This window comes from Drosophila suzukii, chromosome 2L (assembly GCF_043229965.1).
Source record: "Drosophila suzukii chromosome 2L, CBGP_Dsuzu_IsoJpt1.0, whole genome shotgun sequence".
Lineage (NCBI taxonomy): Eukaryota > Metazoa > Arthropoda > Insecta > Diptera > Drosophilidae > Drosophila > Drosophila suzukii.
Genome location: NC_092080.1, coordinates 17,643,799 through 17,666,027, shown reverse-complemented (window position 1 = coordinate 17,666,027; position 22,229 = coordinate 17,643,799). Strand labels below are relative to the sequence as shown.

Sequence of the window (22,229 nt, the reverse complement as noted above, 5' to 3'; positions counted from 1 at the left end):
GGCGAGAGATTGTGGGAGCATAACTCTTGTAACTCTCTCAGGCGCCCAAAAACAAAAAGCATATGGAACGCCGACTGTTTTTGACTCGTGCCTCTGTTTACTTGTGTATTTGTGTGTTTCAGTCCCACGCCGGTTATTCGGTTTGTTTTCGTTATCTCTCAGTGGTGGGAAATCATTGCCTTCTGCATACTTTTGGGGTACACTGTGCAAATATGCAACTTGCAACTGCATCGCCGGCTCCTTTGAATTGCATTGTTTTCCAAATTGTTTACTTTGGCTAATGCGGGCTGCTTCCCCCGCTCTCCATCCAATAACCTCCTCCCCATCTACCTCCCCTCCCATTTGCCAACTCTTTCTGTTTACTTTAACTGCGCGCATTTGGAATGTAAATAAATGTAAATAAACAAGAATTTCGCCCCCATGAAGGCAACAAAAGCAATAAGCGCAGAACAACAACAAACTGCAACCACCCACTCTCACTCTTTCTTACTCTCTCCCTCTCACAAACAAATGCAAAGTGCAAGAACAGTTCAGGTCACTATTATAGCACTCGGTTTTTGAATAACTAAATGATATAGCTTTACATAATAACACTATTGTAAACTATTGTTTTTGTTCTTTCATATATCTATTTCATATATTTTGTTTTAAAAAATGTAGAATTTCTTATGAAACAATAAAAAGTTGTATTTTTATGTTTATGATATTGTAAAAAATATTTTAAAATACTTTTTAAACAATAAAATAATATGAATTGAACAATATGAATATACACAAGTGATCTCAGTGATGAGACAAGTGTTAACTTAACGGTGTATTTAAAGTTCAAATAAAATATGACAGATTGCAAACTTTCTTATGGAAATAAACATTTTAAAATAAAATTTGGTTATAGTTTTGGAAAAAGTAATTTCCTTTTAAAGAATAAAAAAAAGTCCAAAGCATAACATATCTTTACTAATATTAGTAAATAGTAAATAAAACTTGGTTTGGCAAACGTAAAGCAATATCTTTAAATGTTTTTAAAGTTAATAATCTCAGTACTTCAATTTAAGATATAGATCCAACGCAAATAAAATCTTTGAAATTTAGTGCTATGCAACCAATTTGTATTATTTTGGCCCCAATTGTACCGCAGCGTACAGCTCTTCCAACGACGGAGCGAGAGAGACCGCTGGAGAGCCGGTTTGTGGGACGCATTGCGAGTGGAACCTGAAATCTGAGCTTCGTGCGCAGCAGAGTGCGAGCGGAGCGGCGTGTGGGTCCTCTGTCGTCGGAATTGGGGGGCTAAACCCGCAGCTTTTCTGCTGCTCGCCTCAGAGTCGTTTTGAAAACCGACTCGTGTGGGCGTGCGAGCCAGCGAGTGTCCGTCTGTGTGTGTGCGTGTGCGAGGACAACCGACGTGTGTGTGTGCGTTGTCGCGCGTCTGCGTCGGGAAATCCTGAAATCGGAAGTCGGAACAGGAATCGTGATATATTTCGGGTTTCCGGTGCGCTCCTGGCCTGCTTCTTCTTCTTCGGCTCCATCATTAGCTAGTCAAAAAGTAACGGTGGAGCGTCGAGCAGTTGCCAATTGGCAGCAACAGTTGAAAGAAGAGCAGCGCGAGGAATAGGAAATCAAAACAAATGAAGCAAGAAATATAGCGAAAAGCAAACAATAATAAAGCTACAGATTCGTTGAACGAATTTTTGAAACATGTGAAAGTGTTGAGGTAATAACTTTGGAATAAATGTATATTTCAAATTTAAAAAAAAAAAAAATATTTATCAAGTAAGGAATTATTGTCGGGAATACTTGATAACATTATTACAGATAAATAAAAATCTATAAAAAATTAGTTAAAAAAACAGAATTAAACAATTGTTTAGTAATTGATATTAAAAAAGCAATTTCATTAAAAACCTAAAGAAAAGAAAGAAAATGAAATCAATAAAACATCATAAACAAAGCCCCAAAAAAGGTGTCTAACGAACTTTTTAATGAATAGCAACGAAATTGAAATCGCATTTGGAAGTCTTATCAATAAAATTAGAAGCGAAAGTGGCAAAGGTGGCAAGAAAAAAACAAATTAAGGCTGCCCAAAAAAAAAGCGTCTGCCTAAATACCCGCACGTACCTAAAAGTGAAATTTTTAAACAAAAATCGCTGACTGGAATTGAAATTTAACGAGCAAAGAATCCAAAAAGAGATGCGAAGAAAGTGTTGACAACAAGTGAAATTGGTGTGTAATAATTTGTGCAATTCAATTACGAAAACGCTATTTAATAGCAAGTGCAAAAAATGACGGAATAACATAATCACCGCAGACAAATGTCAAAGCTCTGAAAAAAAACCACAAATGAGAAATATTTATAAAAAGAAATAATCAAAAAAAGTTCCGTTTAAGTGACTTTTCTCTCTTTCTTTCTTTATCTCGTTTTTGCCGGTTCCCAAATGTTTTCGAGTTCGATTAAAATGCGTCACGCATGATTATTACGTGTTTTTTTAAACAATATTATATCTCTGCGATCGTTTAAAATTTGTGTTTCTTTTTTATTTATTTTGTGATTTATGTGCAAGTTGTTTGAGGTGATTGAAGTTATAAAGTTGCCTTAACAAGTGGAAATGGAATTTTTTACATTCCGAATTTTTATTAGGGGGTGAAAACACTGAAGATCGTGAACCTCAACAGGTTTTTCTTCTGGAATAAGGCAAAAAGCAATTAAACATGTTAATATATCTTTTGTGTTTTATGGAATTTTTAAATAATTGTGAATGTTTTTTCAAACAAGTACCTAATAGAGGCAAATTTGTATTCCGAAATCATTTCTTAGTAATAGTGATATCGGAAAAATATTATATGTATGAGTTCTATAATGCTCAAAGCTTTACGTATAGCTTTCCCATGATTAAGTGCATAACAATAGCGCTCAAAAATCCCATTTAACTTAAAAACGATTTGATATTTGGAATATTCCCATTACTAAGATCATACTATCCGAAATAATTTTCAAATTCAATGTGATTCGAAAGTGGAATTTCGTACACATTTTTAACCATGTTCTGATTCATCTCCTTCGGGAAACCCGGTTATTTCTGATGGGGTTTTTCTCGTTTCCGATTTGCAAAATGCAAATTAAAATTCACGCATTTTTTCCACCTCTTTTTGCGCCCTGTTCGTTTGTCCCGTTAAATGACAATGTTGCCTCTGCATCTTCTTCTTCCACTCCTCCCATTTTTTGCTACTGCCTGTTATCAAGCTGGTTGTTGTTGTTGTTACTTTGTTGTTAATATGCATTGCCAGTGGCAGAAGGTAAAAAAAAAAGGTACAAAAAAAGTATGGTAAATTTGCAGAGCACGTGAATTTCTTTTTGGCTTTTGAAACGGGTTTGGCCTGAAATGATTTCAGTTTGTTGTTGCCGTGTTTTCTGCTGTTGACTTTTCATTTTCGTTAAATTTTTTCTCGATTTTTGTCTCGCTGCAACTGGCAAAAATATTTATTGGCATGTGTGTGCGAGTTTTGCGACTGTTGTTTCGGTGGTTTTCTGTTTTCACTGCTTTGGCAGCTGCAGTTTTCTGGAATTCCAGTTGCTCTTTCGAGAAAACTGGGTAATACGAGCTGTTTGAGTGGCTTGATCATAAAAATCATATTTATGGTCCTCAGCTAGCTGGCCGGACCTAGGAAAGTTATTCATTACAAAAATGCAAATCTCACTTGGAAAAATGTGGAAATGAAAGCATGTTTGAACTCATCTAATTATATCTGAAATTAATTTTTTGAGATCCATTAAGTGTTTTAGTTATTATAGATTAACAAAGATTGGGTTTATATACGACCTATTTTTTGTTTGAGAGAAGTTTTAACCAAGACAAGGTTATGGAGTCTAGGTCTTTAAAAATTCAGATTAACAAAGTTAAAAAAAAAAGATAATTCATAATTTCTTAACTGCTAACCCTTAAATCATCTTAGTAGAATTGTTGTTTAGAGTAAAAATTAAATAATATTTTATTATATATTCTCTACGTGCTTTTGAGGTAGTCAAGTAATGTACAGATTTCAAGATCTTTTGGAAGAAAAACGTTTTCGTAGCATATAATATATAGGTAAAGAAAGAGATATAAACTAATCTAAATAATTTGTGAACCATTTAAAAGGACTCAAATGTTACCAAGGGATATTTTTTAATTTTTGTCAAAAAAAATTCTAATGTTTTGGTAAAATAGCACTAGATTTAGCAATACTATACCTTTTCCAGAGCATCCATGATTCAGGGTGAGTTGTTAGATACCTCCTCCACTTTATCTCCCGCTTTTGGCAATCTGCTCCCATTCCGTGTTCACCTGGATACCCCAGCTCTTTTTTCCTTTGTTTGCCTTTGCCTGTTGCATTTTTGGGGCTCCGGCATTTGTTGCAGTTTGTTCCGAGGGCGAAAAAGGTAAACGACAGCTCATCAAATATTCATGACGTTCGTGAAGAGATTGAAGAGATTCTCGCTGCCCCAATCGGATGTTTGCCTTTTGACAGATATATTCTTCTTTTTTTTTTTTTGGTAAGGGGAATGAGTCCGTAGAAGTGCTGCCCCATTGAATTTCTTTGGGATGTAAAGTAAACCTCAGCGATGCGGAATGTAAATGAACTCGAGAAGCAAATTGGCCTTGTCTCTCGGTGTGAAAATACGGACAATAACAGAAAGCTGAGAAAAAAACAATCCCAAGAAACAGCTGCTTTTTGGCCACATCTCTGCTCTTGCTATCTGCTTCGGATTCTTCGCTCATCGGATTCTCCGCCCCCGCATCTCAAATTCTCCGCCCGTCCATTCATCGTTCTACGCTTGTCTGGCCCATCAATTGTCTTGTCATCCCTCTCACTTTTCGCCGCCCCTCTCTTTCACGCCGTCACTCGAGAGTTCAAGTTGAAGTGCAGCCAGCACAAAAGCTTGGCTCAGAAAGAGAGGGCAACAGGGGTTGAGAAAGAGAGGGCTAAGCCTCGCCGTGTCATTCGCCTGCATTGATTTTGGATTTTGGATTCAGCTTTCATGACCAGTACTCGAAAGAAGCAGGGATATGATGGGTTCTTGGTAGATTATATTTTGAATACTTATTATTACCCATTAGTTTTCTTCAGTTGTAAAATCCTTAAAGAAAATATAGTTGCTTATACTTCTTCTGAGCTAAGTTTGATATTATGCTTTTATTTCCAAGTTTATAGGTTTAAGAGGTTGTTAAATTATTTAGCTTACCTATTTTCAAAATTAAAGTCGTTCTATGGGTTGATCCTATACCGAAAATACATGACTTACGAACAATACCAAAGCTTACAAAAATAATTCGACCAATTAATCAAACATTTTAAGAGAGATATTAATGGGAATTTATATAATAGGCATTTTAAAAGATTGAAAAACAGAACACTTGTGACACAATCCCCTTCTTAACTATCGCAAATTCTTATGAATTTAAATGACTCATTTAAGTATATACTAAAACCCGCTTTCAACTTTAAATGAGAAAATAAGGAGTTAAATTTATAGTGATGAGTACCATAAAGTCTACATATCTTCGGGTTTATTTGGCCTTTGTAGGCTGCTGCAAAATTTACCGTTCCGCCGATGCGTTTTATGTCTGTTTGCCCCTTGCTTATCTCGACTGCCTCAGATCCCCAAAACCCCCATACGTCCCCTTACCTTTTTGTTTGTTGGTGGAAAAACACACGCGAATTTAATTTATGGGGCGTGTGCCGCCGCTTCTCCCATGACATGGCCCAGTGCCAATTGGCTGGTATACGAATTGGAAATGGAAAATACAGGCAGTCGGTGGGGAGTGTCTGCTTCTATGTTTAGTGCTAACTTTAATTGCCTTTGCCTCGATTTTTCTATATTTTTCCCTCTCTGTTTACGACCTGTTTGCACCTGTGCCAAAAATAATAAAATATCAAGTTTAGCGTCCGAGTTTCCCTGGAAAATATGATGAAACTAATAATTCGCTTATCCATGTTTTTCTAAAAAAATTATTACAAGCGAAGGTCGTTGTTAAAAATCGACTTTGAAGTTTTCTTGTTTACTAGGAGTCAAGGGTTAAAGGGGTGATAAATCAAAACTTTATGGCAAGCTGGCAGCAAGGTGTTTCGAAGGTCTCCTTTCGGTAGAAAAACATTCTAAAAATATCGTTACGGTAACAAGATTTGAATTTGGGGGAAAAGTCGATGGAAACGTAATTTAAAAGTTTTCTGCTTTTTAATTGTATTTAGAACTTTCCTGGAAAAGTCAAGATATGCGTTAAATGGCGATGTAATTTAAATGGGCTTAAACTTTAAAGTGATATTGCTGAGCAGAACAGTTTAGTTTTCATTATTATTATAAGAAGAAAAATGCTGAAATTAAAGTTTACAACTCAATGAAACACTTCTGTAGCCAAACCACCAAAGAACATTAAGATATTGAAAGTCCTCGAGCTTAAAAATTATTGCGTGTAAGTCTATATTACTTTTAATAGAATCTTGGATGTGAAAGTTTTCCAGTAATAATATTTCCATTTGTCTAAAAAAATAAAACCATAGGTGATTGCCTTCGCTTCAAATAGTTTCAGTATCTCCAACTACTAAGCAACTACATCAATTTCCCATTAGACTTCAGTTACAAAAATAAATACCTCTACCAATTTCCGTGTTCAACATAAAGTAACTCCCCCGAAGAACAGGGAAAGGAGGTTTTGTGGGAGTAGTCAAGGTTGCGCCGCCCATCCAAAAACTGATTATTCGGCCAAATTGGCAGCCGATAAGATAAGATATCTATACTATACCGATACTAAACCAGAAACATAAACAGAACAGAACAGAAGTCACAATCAACTAGAATTCCTCTCACACAAATTGTTGCCCTAAAAAAATAAAACAGAGCAAACGTAGCAACTTGGGCTGCCAACAGCTGTTGATGTTTGTTAGCCAGGCTACGAGAAAAAATAACATAAGAACCAATATATGAAACCAAGCCGGAGAGGAGATGAAAAATTTGTTTACAGAATTTGTCAAGGCATAAATATTTGAACACGTGTAACGGCGTAACAAGCAACAAATTCCTGAGACCCAAATTCTCCCATTAGGCAGGAAAATAGGGAAATGTACACACGGAAGGAAACCAAACTTTGAACTTGCCAAAAATTGTTGAGTGGGGAAATGTGAAACCCCGGATGTTGCCGGAGTGTTTCCAGCGGCTTACAAAATTTCCAAAATATTCCCTTTAGCATATCATATATTTGGAGATTGATAAGAATACCCGCCCATTTTCGATAAGAAAATAACCATATTCTACTTGGTGACTCAATAGATTATTTGCTTTGGTGGCCCGCAGCTAAAATATTGTGTTTATGACGTATCGGCGCAAAGTTGTGACCATAAAGTACTAACTGAAATCTGATTGTGAAACGTTGACGCAATTATTTGGAAAGAAATTGGGGAAAAACAATACAAAAAAGGGGTTAGCAAATGTTTGAGTATGTCGAGCACTTGACACAGTTATCATTGAATAATTGCCCTGCGATAAAGTGACGATAAAAACGAAAGGAAAAGTAGGAAGGTATTAAACTTGGGCTGAAAAAGAAAAGTAGTTAAGACAATGCTTCCTGGAATACAGTGACTCAAGGAAATATGGAAGAAATGTTTCTGTCGAGGTAAAAACGAAAACAATTCCATCTAACTTGGTGAATGTTTAAATTATCAGTGTATATTGCTTATAATGGCAGCAAATTGTGAGTTGTAGAATTCAATTCAAGCGTAACTTTTTCACTAGACTTCAAAAGAAAAGGTCCTATTCATCCACATATCATCTTCAAAGTATCTGCATAAACAACTCACCCCCAGACAATTCAAACTTTTGGCTTCATTAACTCAATCAAAACAAAAATAAAAATCTAGCAGAAATTCGCACAATTTCATTTGCAACTCGGATCACAACACATCAATAAAAATGCCAAATGAATGAGCAACAATAAAAAAATTATCATTGTTCGGGCGACACACTTGCCTTCTATTCCGCGGCATTCTCTAGATTCATCCCATATTTTCTCGTACGATAAAGGCCACCCACTGGGTGGTTTTAAGAGACTGGAATCAACTATTAGCCCAGCAGCCCACACGATTCCTCAGATTTTTCCCCCTCGAACCACCGATTCTGTTGACATTAATTTGTCCACAGCCAACAAGCGCAACAACAAATGAATGAATATAACATTTTTATAGATTTTTCTCATTTTTTTTTTGCATGACACCATAAAAGGTTGTCGTCGCCGACTTGGGGGCGGTTGCCTCTGAGCCTGATTTAAATAAATTATTCTATATGCGTTTTTTTTATAATGCAGCCGACAGTGCCCCAAAGAATTATTTTGCACTCGCTCTCGCAAATTGTTTTCTACGCCACGTAATTCAATTTCATTTTGAGTTGAGTTTATTATGATTTTTTTTTGTGCCATTATTTTATTTTTTTTTATCATTCTCACCTGAGTGCCTGTTGCTATTTTTGCGGAAATGACGAATTTGCAACAACGGAAGTTGCGTGTTGAGGCCGAAAGAGATGGACGCATAAATTTTGATTGCTCTTAATGCGATTTGAGCCGAAACGAATTATGTATTTTATTTTACATTGGGTAATTGCATTACTGAGCAAGCTAGGTATCTCAATCTGGGCAAATGATTTGGCAAATGTTGTTGAGAAGATTTACAGATTTGCCAATTTAGGTCAACGGCATTGAAGGCGCATTAGGCCTGAAGTGAAGTAATCATATCAGTTGGATACTGTTTGCTGGAAATATTTACGATGCTTTCACAGTAAATCCAATCAATTAAACGTGCTCAAGGTTTGGGCATTTATAAAGGCAATTAGGTATTCCTTTGCGAATTTTTAAGCAGAGATTTACTGATAATTGGGCTTTAGGTAGAAAATTGTATAATTGGATTCTCAGTGCTTGGATACATTTGCACAGCTTATCTGTTGAAGTACTTACATTTTTAAGATACTAATATTATGGATAGTGTTATGGAATTTTTTGGAAATGTGCTTAAGTTAATCCAAAGGTATATCAACATGTCTGGTTATTATGAATATTAAAAGTTCCGCTCCTCCCCCTACTACTACTAATTTCCTCTTACAGTTAACACAACCATATTCAGCCATAAGTGGCTTATACAAAGTACAGCTCATCTCCTCTTGGCCGTAACTGGCTCACTTTCCCTCAAATTCCAGCTCGTCTACCTTTGACTAACCCTCAATACACCACCCCCAACCCAAAAACCTGCCATAATACCATTCACAGCTCTCGTTATGTACGCACATTACCACTTTAGCGAGTTTCCCGGCCTTGGGACGGAAAATCCGGGGATCGGAGGAGTAACTCCATGGGCTTTTGACGGCCAGATGCCTTCAGTCAATGCCGTAAATCATAAATCATCTCTCCCCGTTTTCCTGTGGGGGCGGCACTTGGACACGTGCGTCAGCACATTACCTTTTGGGCGGTTTTCCCCGACTTAACAACACCCCTCTAGGAAATTTCCACATTTTCTTTCCCTCATCTTAGACCCAAGCCAATTGTCAGTGGGGCAGGTTCAAGACAAAGTTTTCCTTTGCCGCCTTGTGAGGTCTTATTCAAGGTTCTCGGAAGGTAGGGGTTGTGGGGCTTAAGTGACTGCCCTGGCAAGTGCTTTTGCCCCGGGGTTTTTCCCCCCGTTTGGAAAACATATGCGGGTTGTTTGTTGTCTCCTCTCTGTTTTGCACGCATTTCCACGCGCTTTCCCTCGCTCTGTTGGGCAGACTTTTCAGCTTCGGCATTACTTTTTCATAATGTGCACTCAAAACGCCTACCCAGAATCTCCATTTGTTTGCCTTTGAGTGATTTTCTTTGTTTTTTAAAGACATAACTTTTTTCAGCAAGTTTTATGACCATAAAGTCGTGCAGCATAAACTTATTAAATTTCCATTCTTTTATTGCTGGCCACATAAAATTCGGTTTCACAACGGTTGTAAGAATATTGCGGTTCAATTGACCACAGTCTGAAGTTTAATTAATAATCGGGAAAAGATAAAAACACAGTGATAGAGAAAGAGAGAAAAACACTTGCTATAAAGTTTAACATCCACTTAACTTTTCCCTCTGTGCAGCAGCAAAATGAAAAAAGTGAAGTGAACCCATGTGAAAAACTAAAAGCATTCAAAGAAGGGAAAAAACCAAAACAAACAAAACTCAAAACCAAAAATACTTCAAAACCAAAAATACGAAACCAAAATCAAAACAACGTCAGTCAATCAAATCCATCAATCATGCTGAAGATACACATGCTGGAGCAGGTCGTCAACACGGAAAATGTCTGCGAGAATGCCCAGGAGCTATCACCAAAGCGCAAATTGCCGGGTCAGGGGCAAGTGGGTGGTGGAGGTGGAGGAGGAGGGGGCAGCTCCTCCTCCAACGGGGGCACGCCCACCGTCTCGGCGACCTCGTCGCCCCACCACCAGCCCACGCCCCCCCAGCGCCACATTCACACGGGCGGCGGCAAGAGCGTCAGCCAGGGATCATCTCCAGCTGGGTAGGTAAACAAATTAACAGGGGGGCTCTTTTTAATTTCAACAAAAATGAAGCCAAAACACAAGTCACTTCAATTTTAGATTAAAAGTAGAAAATCTAACAGAGGTCAAAAAACAAATACTTTCATTTATGAATGTTTACAATATTTTTCATTTAAGACCACTCCCTATATTTGATAAATGTTTTTTTTGGCATAGGTTGAAGACAGTTTAAATTTCCTTTATGCATATATTCCAAATGAATTTTAAACGTCCACATGTCCAAGCCATAAAGTATTTTATAGTACAATGTAAAACCTGCAAAATAAACGAAATAAATACTTATTGTCTTTTTGCTGATAAACATTTCATTTAAATTTTTAAAAACTTTGGCTTAAACTTTTTTTTCAAACATAATTAAATTCAGAATTCACTAACCTAACTGAAATTTCGATTAATAAATAAAACTAGCTTAAAATCCTCTTAAACTAAAGATATGTAAGTAGCTACTTACTTACATTTTTGTTATTGACATATAGGTATATATAAAAAGAAATCTAGATTACTATACCGAAATATTTTACAACCCTTCAGATATCTTTTTGAACTGTCTTACAAATAAATATTTGCTTCAAATTTAAATTGAATATTGTACGTAAAGTATATGTTAATTCAAAGCATTCAATTTGACAGAGCTCAAAATCTCACCAATGTTGAATACTTCCTCTAAGATTTTTCTCCGGCAGCTCTTTAAATTGGCTTCTTCATTTCCCGGTTTTTTTTTGGCTAATTGAGGGTGCTGGATTAGACCCAGTATCTTTGTATCTCTTATGCAATCTGTCGAATGATAGATGCGTTTTTGATGAGCCCTCCCTTTGGCTGCATTTCCCCCAAAGCGAGAGCACTCTCTTTTTTATGCAATTTTCCTGTTGTCACATTCCTTTGGTCGCTGCGGTTGACTGACGTTGTCATAATGGGTGCATCGTCCGGCGGTTTTCCAGTTTTCCCCTCCCATTGCCAACTTTTGTTGGCCAGTTAACAAATTTCACCGCAAATTCAGTTATTTTCTTTTGTGTTTGCCTTGATGAGTTGAGGGTTTTTGCGTTGTGGTGTGGCTAAATGGAAAATGGTTAATGCATTTGCAAGGCGTGAATTGGGTGCCAAGTGTAGGGGGAATTAAGGCTTTTGGGGAGAAATACTATAAAGGAAAATACATAAGTCCTAGGCAAAAATTGGAATTTTAAAAGTGATATTTATATAAAAATTTAAAATGTGATTGGACTTTATTTCACTTGGACTACAATTTCCGAGTTGAAATTAAAATCTGTACATAATTTGTTATGAAACATGTTGTCTTGTGCTGCTCATGGTATTTTTAGTGCTGACTCTTAAGAAACTTAATTCCTTTTGAGCAGCGACAGTTTCAAATTGACAAGTTCATTATCAGAATCACAAGACACTTTCCTTCTTATCTGAAACTTAACATTTCAATGGCATTCGTTTGTCCATCAGAACCACATTTCAGTTCGATAAGTTTGAACAAATAATAGCTGTTTGAGAGGTTTGATTGACAATATGCCATTGAAAAGTTTGTTGTGCAAGTTCTGGTTCTACCACTTTCTATCTTCCACTCACTCTTTATTTCTATCTATTTTTTCTAATTTTTTTTTGTACTTGCTTGTCACCCACTGCACTTCATTTCACGCTATCAATGCATTTGTGTGTCTTTTTCCTACAGCTCCATTGTTGGTCAGCTTTTCCACGAGGTATTCAGCTTAGATATTACCCAGTTTTTCCCTTCTTTGCTTTCCTTTATCTGAAATTTTCTTGGCCATTCCTTTGTGGCTTGTTATTTTCGCATTAGAGTCTGGTAATTGATACCTTGCGGATGGTTATGGCTTTATGGCTGTGAGAGCGACACATCAAGGCAATGGAGGGAGGGGTTTTATGTTGTGGGGAATATCTTGGCAAACAATGGACTTGAGGTCTCTTTTGGGTAGGGGTGTGGCCGTGGGCACAGTTTTGTTAATAATTATTATCCACAAGCTGCATTGTCACATTGTCGTTGAATGGGGAAAGATGAATAAAAAAAAAACTAAAAACCGAAACAGAAACAATTTTCATTTTCATTTCTCTTGTCTGCTGAACTTGACAATCAAAGGGGATTTTCATTTCTTTTGTTTTCCGCTCCCTCCGCCCACGCAAGACAATTTTCTTTCCATGCTCCTCTTTTTGCTCGGGGATTTTCTCTGTTAAAAACATAATATTCAAAACATAAACACTTCCGTTGGCGCCCTTCATTACCCCCACAATCCTTCTTGTTTTCCCCTCTGACGGACTTTACTTTTCCTTAATACAGAGAAAATATAAAGAGCAAGATTATATTAGAAATTATATAACATTGAAAAAAATTCAATATTAAAGATCCATTTGATTCTTTATTTCAAAATATTTCTTAACTTGTTCAATTACTGTATAGTCTCTTCAAATGTCATTAAATTTATTAATTTACGAGTTGTTTATTTACAAGCTTGATAAAAGCATTTCTTATTAGTTAAAGTCAAACATTTGATTCTTTTTTAAATTTATCTTAAATGGTTTATCCATTTGATTGGTTTTTTTTTGTGCAGTGCCTTTGACTTTAGGCTATTTTTGACTTAATTACTCGGGGGCTTATGGGCTTGCCATGGTCTTTTCGTTGTCCCTTGCTGCATTATTTATGCCTAACATTAGTCGGTCTTTTTCGTAAAACCCCTTCCCCATTGGCTCCTCGACAATTTTTGATTTATCTCGGAGTTGTCTGAGACTCGTGTCTTCTGCCGCTGCTCCCATTATGCCACCATTTACATTTCCATTTCCATCCTCATCTGCAACTTCGTGTTCATCTCCATTTCGTTGGGGAGCTACAGCTAGTTGACCCCGAAACGCTTATTCTTCTGCCTCCGAAAAGGGGGCCAACGCAGTTAGCCCAGTTAAAAATCAACTTGGCCGCCTGTCTGTCAGTCAAATGCGAAGCCAACTTGGAGTTCTGTGTTTCGGGTTCTATTCCATTCGGTATCGTGTTCTCTTCGCCCATTTGTAAAGGCATTTTTAGGCTAATTTATATGCAAAGATTGCGCCAAATAACTGAACAAAAGCAACAAACATAACAACAACGATTATGTGGCCAACTGACCAGGCCAAACCATTTATCACTTTCCAATTTTTTCAACATTTATTCGGTTTTATATTTCTGTGGGTATTTTTTTCATGTCTTCGTTTGGTGTTGTTTGTCTTTAATTTGGAAAGATAATTTGGCATGTCAGCAGCTTTAATATTGTGGCACGAGATGTTATCTGTCTCTGTCTGGCTTTATCGCCCTGTGTTGTAGATACTTTTGTGGGTGGTTTTTAGCCAAGAATTTACGGTACAGTAAGGTCTGAGAATATTAGGTTGAGTGAAATCAGAAAAAATTAGAAAAAGAAAAGGAAATGGAAAATAAACAGCTCATTAATTTAAATCAACAAAGGTTCATTAATATAAAGAGCTGATAAAGGTTCAATAAAATGATTTTGTTATATAAAGTGATAGTCTGCAAAATAATTAGAAAAAGTTAAGATATATATTTAGAAGTGTGGTACCTTTTAAATAAAGGTATATTTATGGTACCCAATAAATGTATTTCATAAGAAAGTAATGAAAATAGGTCACCGAATTAAAGAGCTTACAGTGACATCCATCACTATAAGATAGGGATGAGCTGCAGAAAAAAAGGACAGCAAGCGGAAAGGACTTGCACGTGACTTTTTCGCGACTTCATTTTACTTCACTTGAGGCCTACCCCGATTTAACTTCGGATTCAACTTCGTTATGCGAAAACACGAGGTCTCTACCACATACGTGATTTTCACCCAAAAGCGGACGATTGGACTGAGTAAAAAAATGGGCAAGTACTCTGAATCTTGATAAAAAACCAAAGAGCAAAGCCCACAAGACCCCTGAGGAAACGTCTAACGGAAAAAAAGAAACTTGTCATTGGGCCAAGTGGCATTCGGCAATGCCAAGTTCACGATAGCCAATTCAATTGCGATTTCATACAATTTGAGCTGCGAACTTCGAACAGGAAACTAGTTTGGTCGGCAGAGATCAATTGAAGCTTAAGATTGTTCAGGCCCATAATCGCTCTAAATTTTGTAATTTATTACCACGCTCTGACAGCTGACACATGAGTGGGAGGAGAGTTCAAAAGATGCTGACAACAATTAAATTAATGTCAAGGCAGCGAACGCCCCAAGGAAAATCAATAAAAAAAGAATCCAGAATGAGGCAAAAAAGAAAGAACAACCTGAGGGAGAAATGCACAGGGAAAAATGTTTCAAATGATATAAGACTTCTGTTTAGGGGCCAAAAATATAATGATAAGTTGTTTATTCTGAAAAAAGATTGCTTGATATTCAAAGTTTTTTAAAGTCATGCTATGAAATTAGACTCTTCATTTGGTAGAGATTACTTTGATATTCAAAGTTTTTTTAAAGTCATGCTATAAGATATTTGTTTATGCTCCAAAAATATCATATTAAACTCTTCATATTGGAAGATATTTTGATATATATTTTGATATTTACCTACAACTTGCCGATGCATTTTTAATGTTTATTTTAAAGTGCAGGAAAATGAAATAGGGACCGAAGCATAGGCCTCTGGTGATTTTCCGTGCCAGTGAATCTGGCTGACTGCCTTCGTCTGGGTGTTTGCTTTGATGCCTCGACTAATTGGGCAAAACTTCTGGGCAACGTTCCATTTCGGTTCTGCCTAAAAAGGTGAGAAGTCTCCTCCTCTTTCACACCCACTAGCTCCGTCTCTCTCTTTCTTGGCAGTTTCACGCTAATTTATGCCCACAAACCCTAGGCTAACTGATGTAACTTTTGTTTTCTATTTACCATTTTTACTCTCATACAAAAGTCACCTTTGTTTGTTATGCAAAAAGAAAAGAGTACATAAAATCAAACAGAAATCGCTTCTGTCTTTCTGTGAAACTGACTCACTTATGACTTATGCATGAGGTTTTTATGGTTAAGTTCGGTGAGTATTTGGAACAGCATCCAAAGCCGTGTAAACAAAGATTTCTCGAGCACCTGTGCCATTTAGCTACCGTGAAAGATCATTTTGGCAAATTATCCAAATGGAAAATGGGCTGCGAAGTGCTGCATATGAATAGGAATCTGCTTTAACTATGAATAGCAATGAATATTCTAGTTGAAAGGAGCGAATTCTATTAAGATTTATTCTGATCATTATTATCTCTTGATAATTAATCAAGCTAATTACTTTAAATATTAATGTTAGATATTAAAATATGCAGAAAATTAGCAAAAACTTGTTGACTTTAAAACATATTTAAAACATTTCCTCCTTTCTCTCCTATATGACATATTGAGGTCATCTTTTACGTAAGAAATCCTAAGAAATTCCTATGAAGTCTGGAAAATCTGCACTGAAATCCCATTTCTAACACAAGAAAAATATTCATTGCCATTAAAAACGTAATCATGTGAATAAATCAAATGGTGTCTCGTAAAAGAGCAAACATAAAAAATGTGCGAGTAATCAGCCAAATATGCTGCTCATCCAATTTCTCCTAATGAAGCGAAAGAGCTGGGAGCAAAAAATGAAAGAAAAACTCCTCTGCCCGAGGCAATTTACTGCACTTGCTGAATTTTGTATCTTGTGGATACGCGGCTGCATCTGACGGATGCAAGTCAACGTCATCGGGTTGGCTCCTTCTTCACTGCTAACCCAATTACCAGGCAGCATAAACAAATTTCCTCTTGCTGCGCTATCTCTTTCCCGATTTTATGGAGCTTTTGCCATGCTCCTCGCAGACAAATTGCCAAGAAAAACACTTTGAACAACAAGTGTTGGCAAAACCCCCTGGTAGGGGTCGAAGGGGTTTGGGTTTCAGGGGCAGGGGCCTGAAACAACATAGAAGAAGCTGAAATCTTTATGAATTATTAATTGGAAATTGTAAGCGGAGACAAAGGCGGCAAAGGGGGAGAAATGACAAAGTTATAAAAGTTAAAATCACTTGCACAAACTTTTACATTTAGCTGTGTCTTGTGGGCTCTGCCAAACATTGTTGTTGATGGATGCAAATATCAAATTGATGCGACAGACAATTTTCATAAATGGGTGAAGCAACTCTACAAAAAATAAGGAAAATAAACGACATCGAAAACTTTGACGAGTTTCCAAAAACTCAAGTGGGAGTTGTCATTGAACCGCGCCTTGTTGTTATTTTCGTTGTTGCGTAGACTGAATAATGGAAAAGTTCTCGGGGAGTGAAAAGTTTTTTTATGATACCATAAGACTGGGGCATATGAATTTTTTGGAAGAGCATAGTAATATATGTCATAGTGAACTTGCTATGTATGCTTACTTATGTTAAATAGATATAATAATCTACATTCATCTATATATTTTTTAAAATTTATATTTAAGTATCGGGTTAAGTCAGTACTTAAATATATTTTTTAAAATTAAACTTTTTCAAATATCAATTCGACTACTACGTTAAAAAACAGGGTATATTATAGTCGGCTCAACATGCATATGCTTTCATTTCTCCTTTCGAAATGAGGTTAAGCGCGACAACAGCTGAGCAAAGAACTTATAAAGATATAAACCATTTCGGTGGCTTAAATTGATACTCGAAACTGAATAATTTTATTTTCCGGACAAGTTAATTACGTTTGCCAACAAAAAGTGCAGTATATATTTGCAGATACTTGTAGCAGATAGACAATGCATGTGTATCTCAGTCAGTGGGTCAAAAAAAAACCGCCACCGACGCCACTTGGAGCGTTTTTGGCATGCTTTTGCAGCCAGTTGGCAGCGGACCAAAAATAGTTGGCTGGCATTTGATTGAGCTACCTCCAAGATACAGATACATCCAGATGCTCGAGCTCCGGCTACCGTGGACAAGACACTCGCGGCCAGGCTTTTAGGAATGTCCAACCGGTTTGCCTTTAATGCCCCATGTGTGTGGCTAGCAAATGAGCGACAGTTAAATTGATTAGCGAGCATTGGTTCAGGAATTAAATAAGGGGAGTCGAACAAAAGAAAGTCATCAGCGGCCAAGTTCATTGTACAGGTGGGAAAATAAGAGGGGCGGCCAAAGGGGTGGCAGGTGGGCAAGATGAAGGTCACTACATCACATCACACCGCATCGCATCGCATCAATGGAAAATTATGCAATTTATTCGATGCCAGAGAAAGAAGAAGCCTTTCTGTTGTCCATCGTAGTTGATCAATATCAGATATTAATACGTAACCCAGCGGTTCGATCATAATTCGTTAAAGATATGGGAGGAAATAAAATCATTGTTAATGATTTCAGTGGGATTTATAAAGGCAATTTTAAGAGAAAATGTATTTTAGGCTACGGAAGGGAATGCCTAATGACAGCTATCATTTTTGTGATGATTATAGTTTGGTTTCAGAAAATTTTAGGGTGTGAATTAGATTTCTTTTAAGCAACACCGATTTTAATTTGACTTTTGGGATGTTGGATTTTCATTTAAAGGTAAAGGGGTATATCCCTTTTTTCTGTTAATTTAAAAACTATTAATAATTTGTTGATTATATAAACTAAATTGAAACTCTCTATAGTCCAGGTCACAAATGGTATAAAAAACAGCCGAGCTGGTTAATAAAATCAATAAAAAAGTCGTAGGTCTTAAATAACTCTTTTCTTCGTTCCCTGTTATATACAAAGGATCTCCGCCAATCGATGTAGTAAAAATCGTTTTGTAACCTGGCCAATTACCGATTCGTGCCCAACCACAATTTACACCTCTTTTATCGCTTAGAGGAGCAGCCCGCTCGATAAAAAGAAGGCGAAGGTGTTTCTCGATTTTTGGCGTGCCACATGCAACCGCCCATTAAATACACAACTTTCGTTTTCGAAACTAAGCCAAGTAAAATGCAAAAAATCAGCTCAAGCTCAAGATTCTTTTTGTGGGCACAATTAAAAGCTCCTGCTCGAAGCGGAGCTAATTTTGGCCAACTCTTGAGTTTGAGAGGCTTTTAATTGGAGAGACTAATTAACACGCAATTAAAATCGAAAAGTAATTCTGAATTCGATTTGGCCGCAATTAAACGAAATATAAATGGGCTTTCAAATTCACTTTCGATTAAGGCTTGATGGGGTACTGTCGGCAGCCCCTGTCGCCCCAAACCCCCCTCGCCACCCATGGGCTCAAGTTGTTGGCTAATTACGTGTCTGTTGCTGTCTCTTTCAATTTTCGTCTGGGGCAATTTTTGTTTTGCTGCATTCATTTGTCGGCCATAAAAGTCGCCGTCAAACACCAAAAAGTCGCGCGATTCAAAGCTGTTTTACCATAATTTCAATTTTTATTTTTGCTCTAAGTAAAGCGACCATTTGGCTCCACCTTCTCCTCGTATTCCAATCTAAAGGCATTCCACTTGTGCTACAGTCGGAATTCTTTAAATCGAATTTTCCCGTAGTTCCAATCGAATTTGGTAAAATATTACATGCTTGCAAAATTGCACATTATTTCGCTTTCAGGGAAATTCCGTAATATGGCTACAAAAAATTATGACACATTTTTCCCACTAAGAAGGCTTTTTGGAATACTAAAAATAAAAACCTCTCAACTGCAAACCTTAAACATGGTGTTTAACTTTTCCCAAATAACTAATCTGCGTGTATTTTTTATTATAATACAAATATTTTTATAAGACACTGAGATTTTTTAATCTTTTAATTAAGACTGTACTTCATCTTAGTCAAGTCTAGATTTTGCAATGTGGTCAGATGGGCGGAAAGGCGGAGTGGGCGTGTCCTCCGATTGTTGGAAGCAACAAGTAAATCGTATGCGCATTACAGATGACGTCAATCTAAATATATATAAATAAATACATGAAGATATTGAAAATTCAAATTGAACTAGTGCCGAGGGAGCGTTTCTAGACTATCCAAGAGGAAGTGTGAAGATTTGGTGATGGGTTAAAGCAAAACAAAAAAAAAAGTGGGAAACTAGGGGGAGATGGTGCCTCATTTGGGAGATCGGCGCATCATTTCGTATGCTATTATTGTATCGCCTGCGATTGCATTTAAATTTCAAACGAGTCGCAGGAGGCGCCGAAAGCTCATCAGCAATTCAATTGCCCTCCGAATCGGGGGGCGGGACCACACCCTCTTCGCACATATTTCGTATGCTGCGATTATCGACCTGCGTTTTTTTTTACCCCAGGGAATTTGTTCCTTCTTTCACAGCCCTTTTCCGTTTTTAAATCGATCTTTGGACAAATGCCGTAAAACTATCTGTCAGGGCTTCAAAAACTCTCTTGGGGTCTCCGCCTAATTGGGGCCTGTCGTACCCCCATCTGTATTCCGGCACCATTGTGACGATGAGAGAAATGTGTGTGCTTAAAGTTGTGCAATGACAACAATGTGGTCACAGAATCACTGGAGAAACTCCCACCATTTAGCTGCTTTTTTGGGGATCCATTTTAAAGAAAATTAAAGAGACTGGCACATTGGAAATTTTTGTTTGAGAAATATTTAAAGTAATAAGAACACAGCTATGTTATTATTTGTAATAAACCATTTTTATTTGTGAGTAACACTTTAAAAGTAAATATTTTTTTCGATAAACAGTGCAAGTACCAAGGGAAAAGCACATGTTTATATTTGGTCACCTTAGTAATAATTTTAAAGATGAGTTATATAATTTTAATAACGTTGTTTTTCTTAAAACCCAATATAAACAAAAAGTCTTCAAGATTTAAATACAGTCACTTAAACTGTAGAACATTTTATTTAGAGGTCACTTAACAAAGTGAGAAGCGCATAGAAAGGCTTTTATGTGATACATTGCAACTGCCTGTGACATAAACTTCTTTGCCCCAATGTTGCCAAAGTACTAAGCTCCCATGCATTTTCTTCCTCAAATGTTCCACCCTTCCTCACTCAGCTCACAAATTTGTTGAGCTTTCTGCCGGTGCCGAAGTTATTACATAGATTTTGTAGCATTTTGTGCCCAAAATGTATGGCGTCCACAGAGATACATGATATAGACTTTTGTCGACGACATATTTATGGCCCTCTGGTCGCCCTTACGCTTCGAATTCCCCCACTTTTGCGGGTAAACTATTTATGGGGAGAACCAAGTTTGGCGGGAAAGGGGGCATAACTCCAAAAGTGCAACTATGAAATATTTTTTGGCAGAGCACATAAAAAAAGAAGGAAAACGGAGATTATTACATGATGGCAAAATATAATTTCCACACTAGGAAAAACTTTGCAGTTGTCTGGCGGCGGCAGCGGCTTTGGCGGTTGGGAAAATGCCTCAAGAATTATGAAAAATGTGTTGCAAAAAAAAAATAGAGAGCAAAGTTTTTCGGCCAAGAGGGGGAATCGCATGAAAATGGCGTGTGGCACGAAAATGTGAAAAACAAAAAACGTAAAATGGAAAGCAAAAATGTGAAAAAAGCGTAAAAAAAATGAAGCTGCTGCCTCGGGTTAAATTTGGCAGCCGAGACAACACTGCAAATTGTCTGACCAATGTGCCAAGGGGTGAGGTGGAATACAGAGGCTTTTCGAGAGTGCAATAAACGCAGAAGTGTCTGAATGCCGGAACGCTGGGGCGAGCACTTTTGCCAGCCACTGTTTTGTGTGCTCCATTCCGCATTGTTTACTGGACGTTGCCCCACTCCTGTTTTATTTTACATACACTACTCCTTTCTATATATTTCATTTTAGACTTTCCACATTTTATTTGGAAATTTTATACCTCGTTTGAGTAGAATGAAGAGGTGTACCATTATCTATAGAGCTGTAGATTTTATGCGATTTCTTGTAAACATGGTTATGTATTTCTATTTAATTACAAACAATTGATGATTTATTTTTAGTTGATGGCAAGAAAAAGTATATCTATCTTCTCATGTGCAATTTTTTTAATTTATGAATTAATATTTGTATACATTTCTTTATATTTGCTCAACATGTATTTACATTACTGCTATTGTTGCCCTACAAAAGTTCTTTTATTTTCAGTTTCCATTTCATTTTTTGCTGTGCAAGCATTAAAACATTAATTGATTCTACTCGCTATGGGCAAAATAAAATTTAATTTAAAGCAAAATACGTATGATATTTGCACATTTTTTTTGACAAATATTAGAGGCTTTTAAACGACAGGCCAGAACAGAATGAATGGGGCCGAAAGCGGACCGTAGCGTTATTTATGCGCATTTTTATGCGCATTTTGGCTTTGAATTTGTCAACTGCACACGCATCAAATGCGTGCGTGCAAGGAGATCGGAGACAATTGCAAATTGCATTTTTCAATTGCATTTGCAATGCAATTTGCGAGGCACAAAAAAACAAATGTGAAACCCAATCGGATAAAGAACGGATGAATGGAAACAATGCCGATGCAATTAAAAGCGTTTTTAAAAACAAACTCCCCATGGTGCTTTTTAGCACTGGAGTGCAGGAAAGGAGTGTTTAGCACATATAGCATAGTGTGGATCGCGTGATTCCGAGGGGAATATAAATAATTGGTAAACGACCCAAAGAATACTTTCATAAAAGTTCCCATGGGGACTGTTATGTATATAATAGTCATCAATTGCACCAGACTGCATTTTTAGTATGCTTTAAGTGTAGAACTTAACTTTGATTTGAATAAAAAAGTAT

At 36.9% G+C, this 22,229-nt stretch overlaps 1 protein-coding gene across 5 annotated transcripts in view; it reads left to right on the top strand.

Annotated features, from left to right (window-relative positions):
• RapGAP1 (Rap GTPase activating protein 1) overlaps window positions 1–22,229 on the top strand; it is an 88,762-nt gene that overhangs the window by 2,116 nt on the left and 64,417 nt on the right. The window contains exons 1-2 of one of the 5 annotated variants that reach the window (XM_065862836.2): window positions 1,325–1,711; window positions 10,127–10,545. The exons of 1 other annotated variant lie outside the window; for it this stretch is intronic. In XM_065862836.2, the coding sequence (XP_065718908.2) occupies window positions 10,283–10,545 (263 nt within the window). In that variant the 5' untranslated portion in view covers window positions 1,325–1,711; window positions 10,127–10,282. Of the gene's footprint in view, window positions 1–1,324; window positions 1,712–1,953; window positions 2,221–10,123; window positions 10,546–22,229 lie in introns of those variants that run through there. 3 more of the 5 variants (XM_065862833.2, XM_065862835.2, XM_065862834.2) reach the window with 3 other exon arrangements.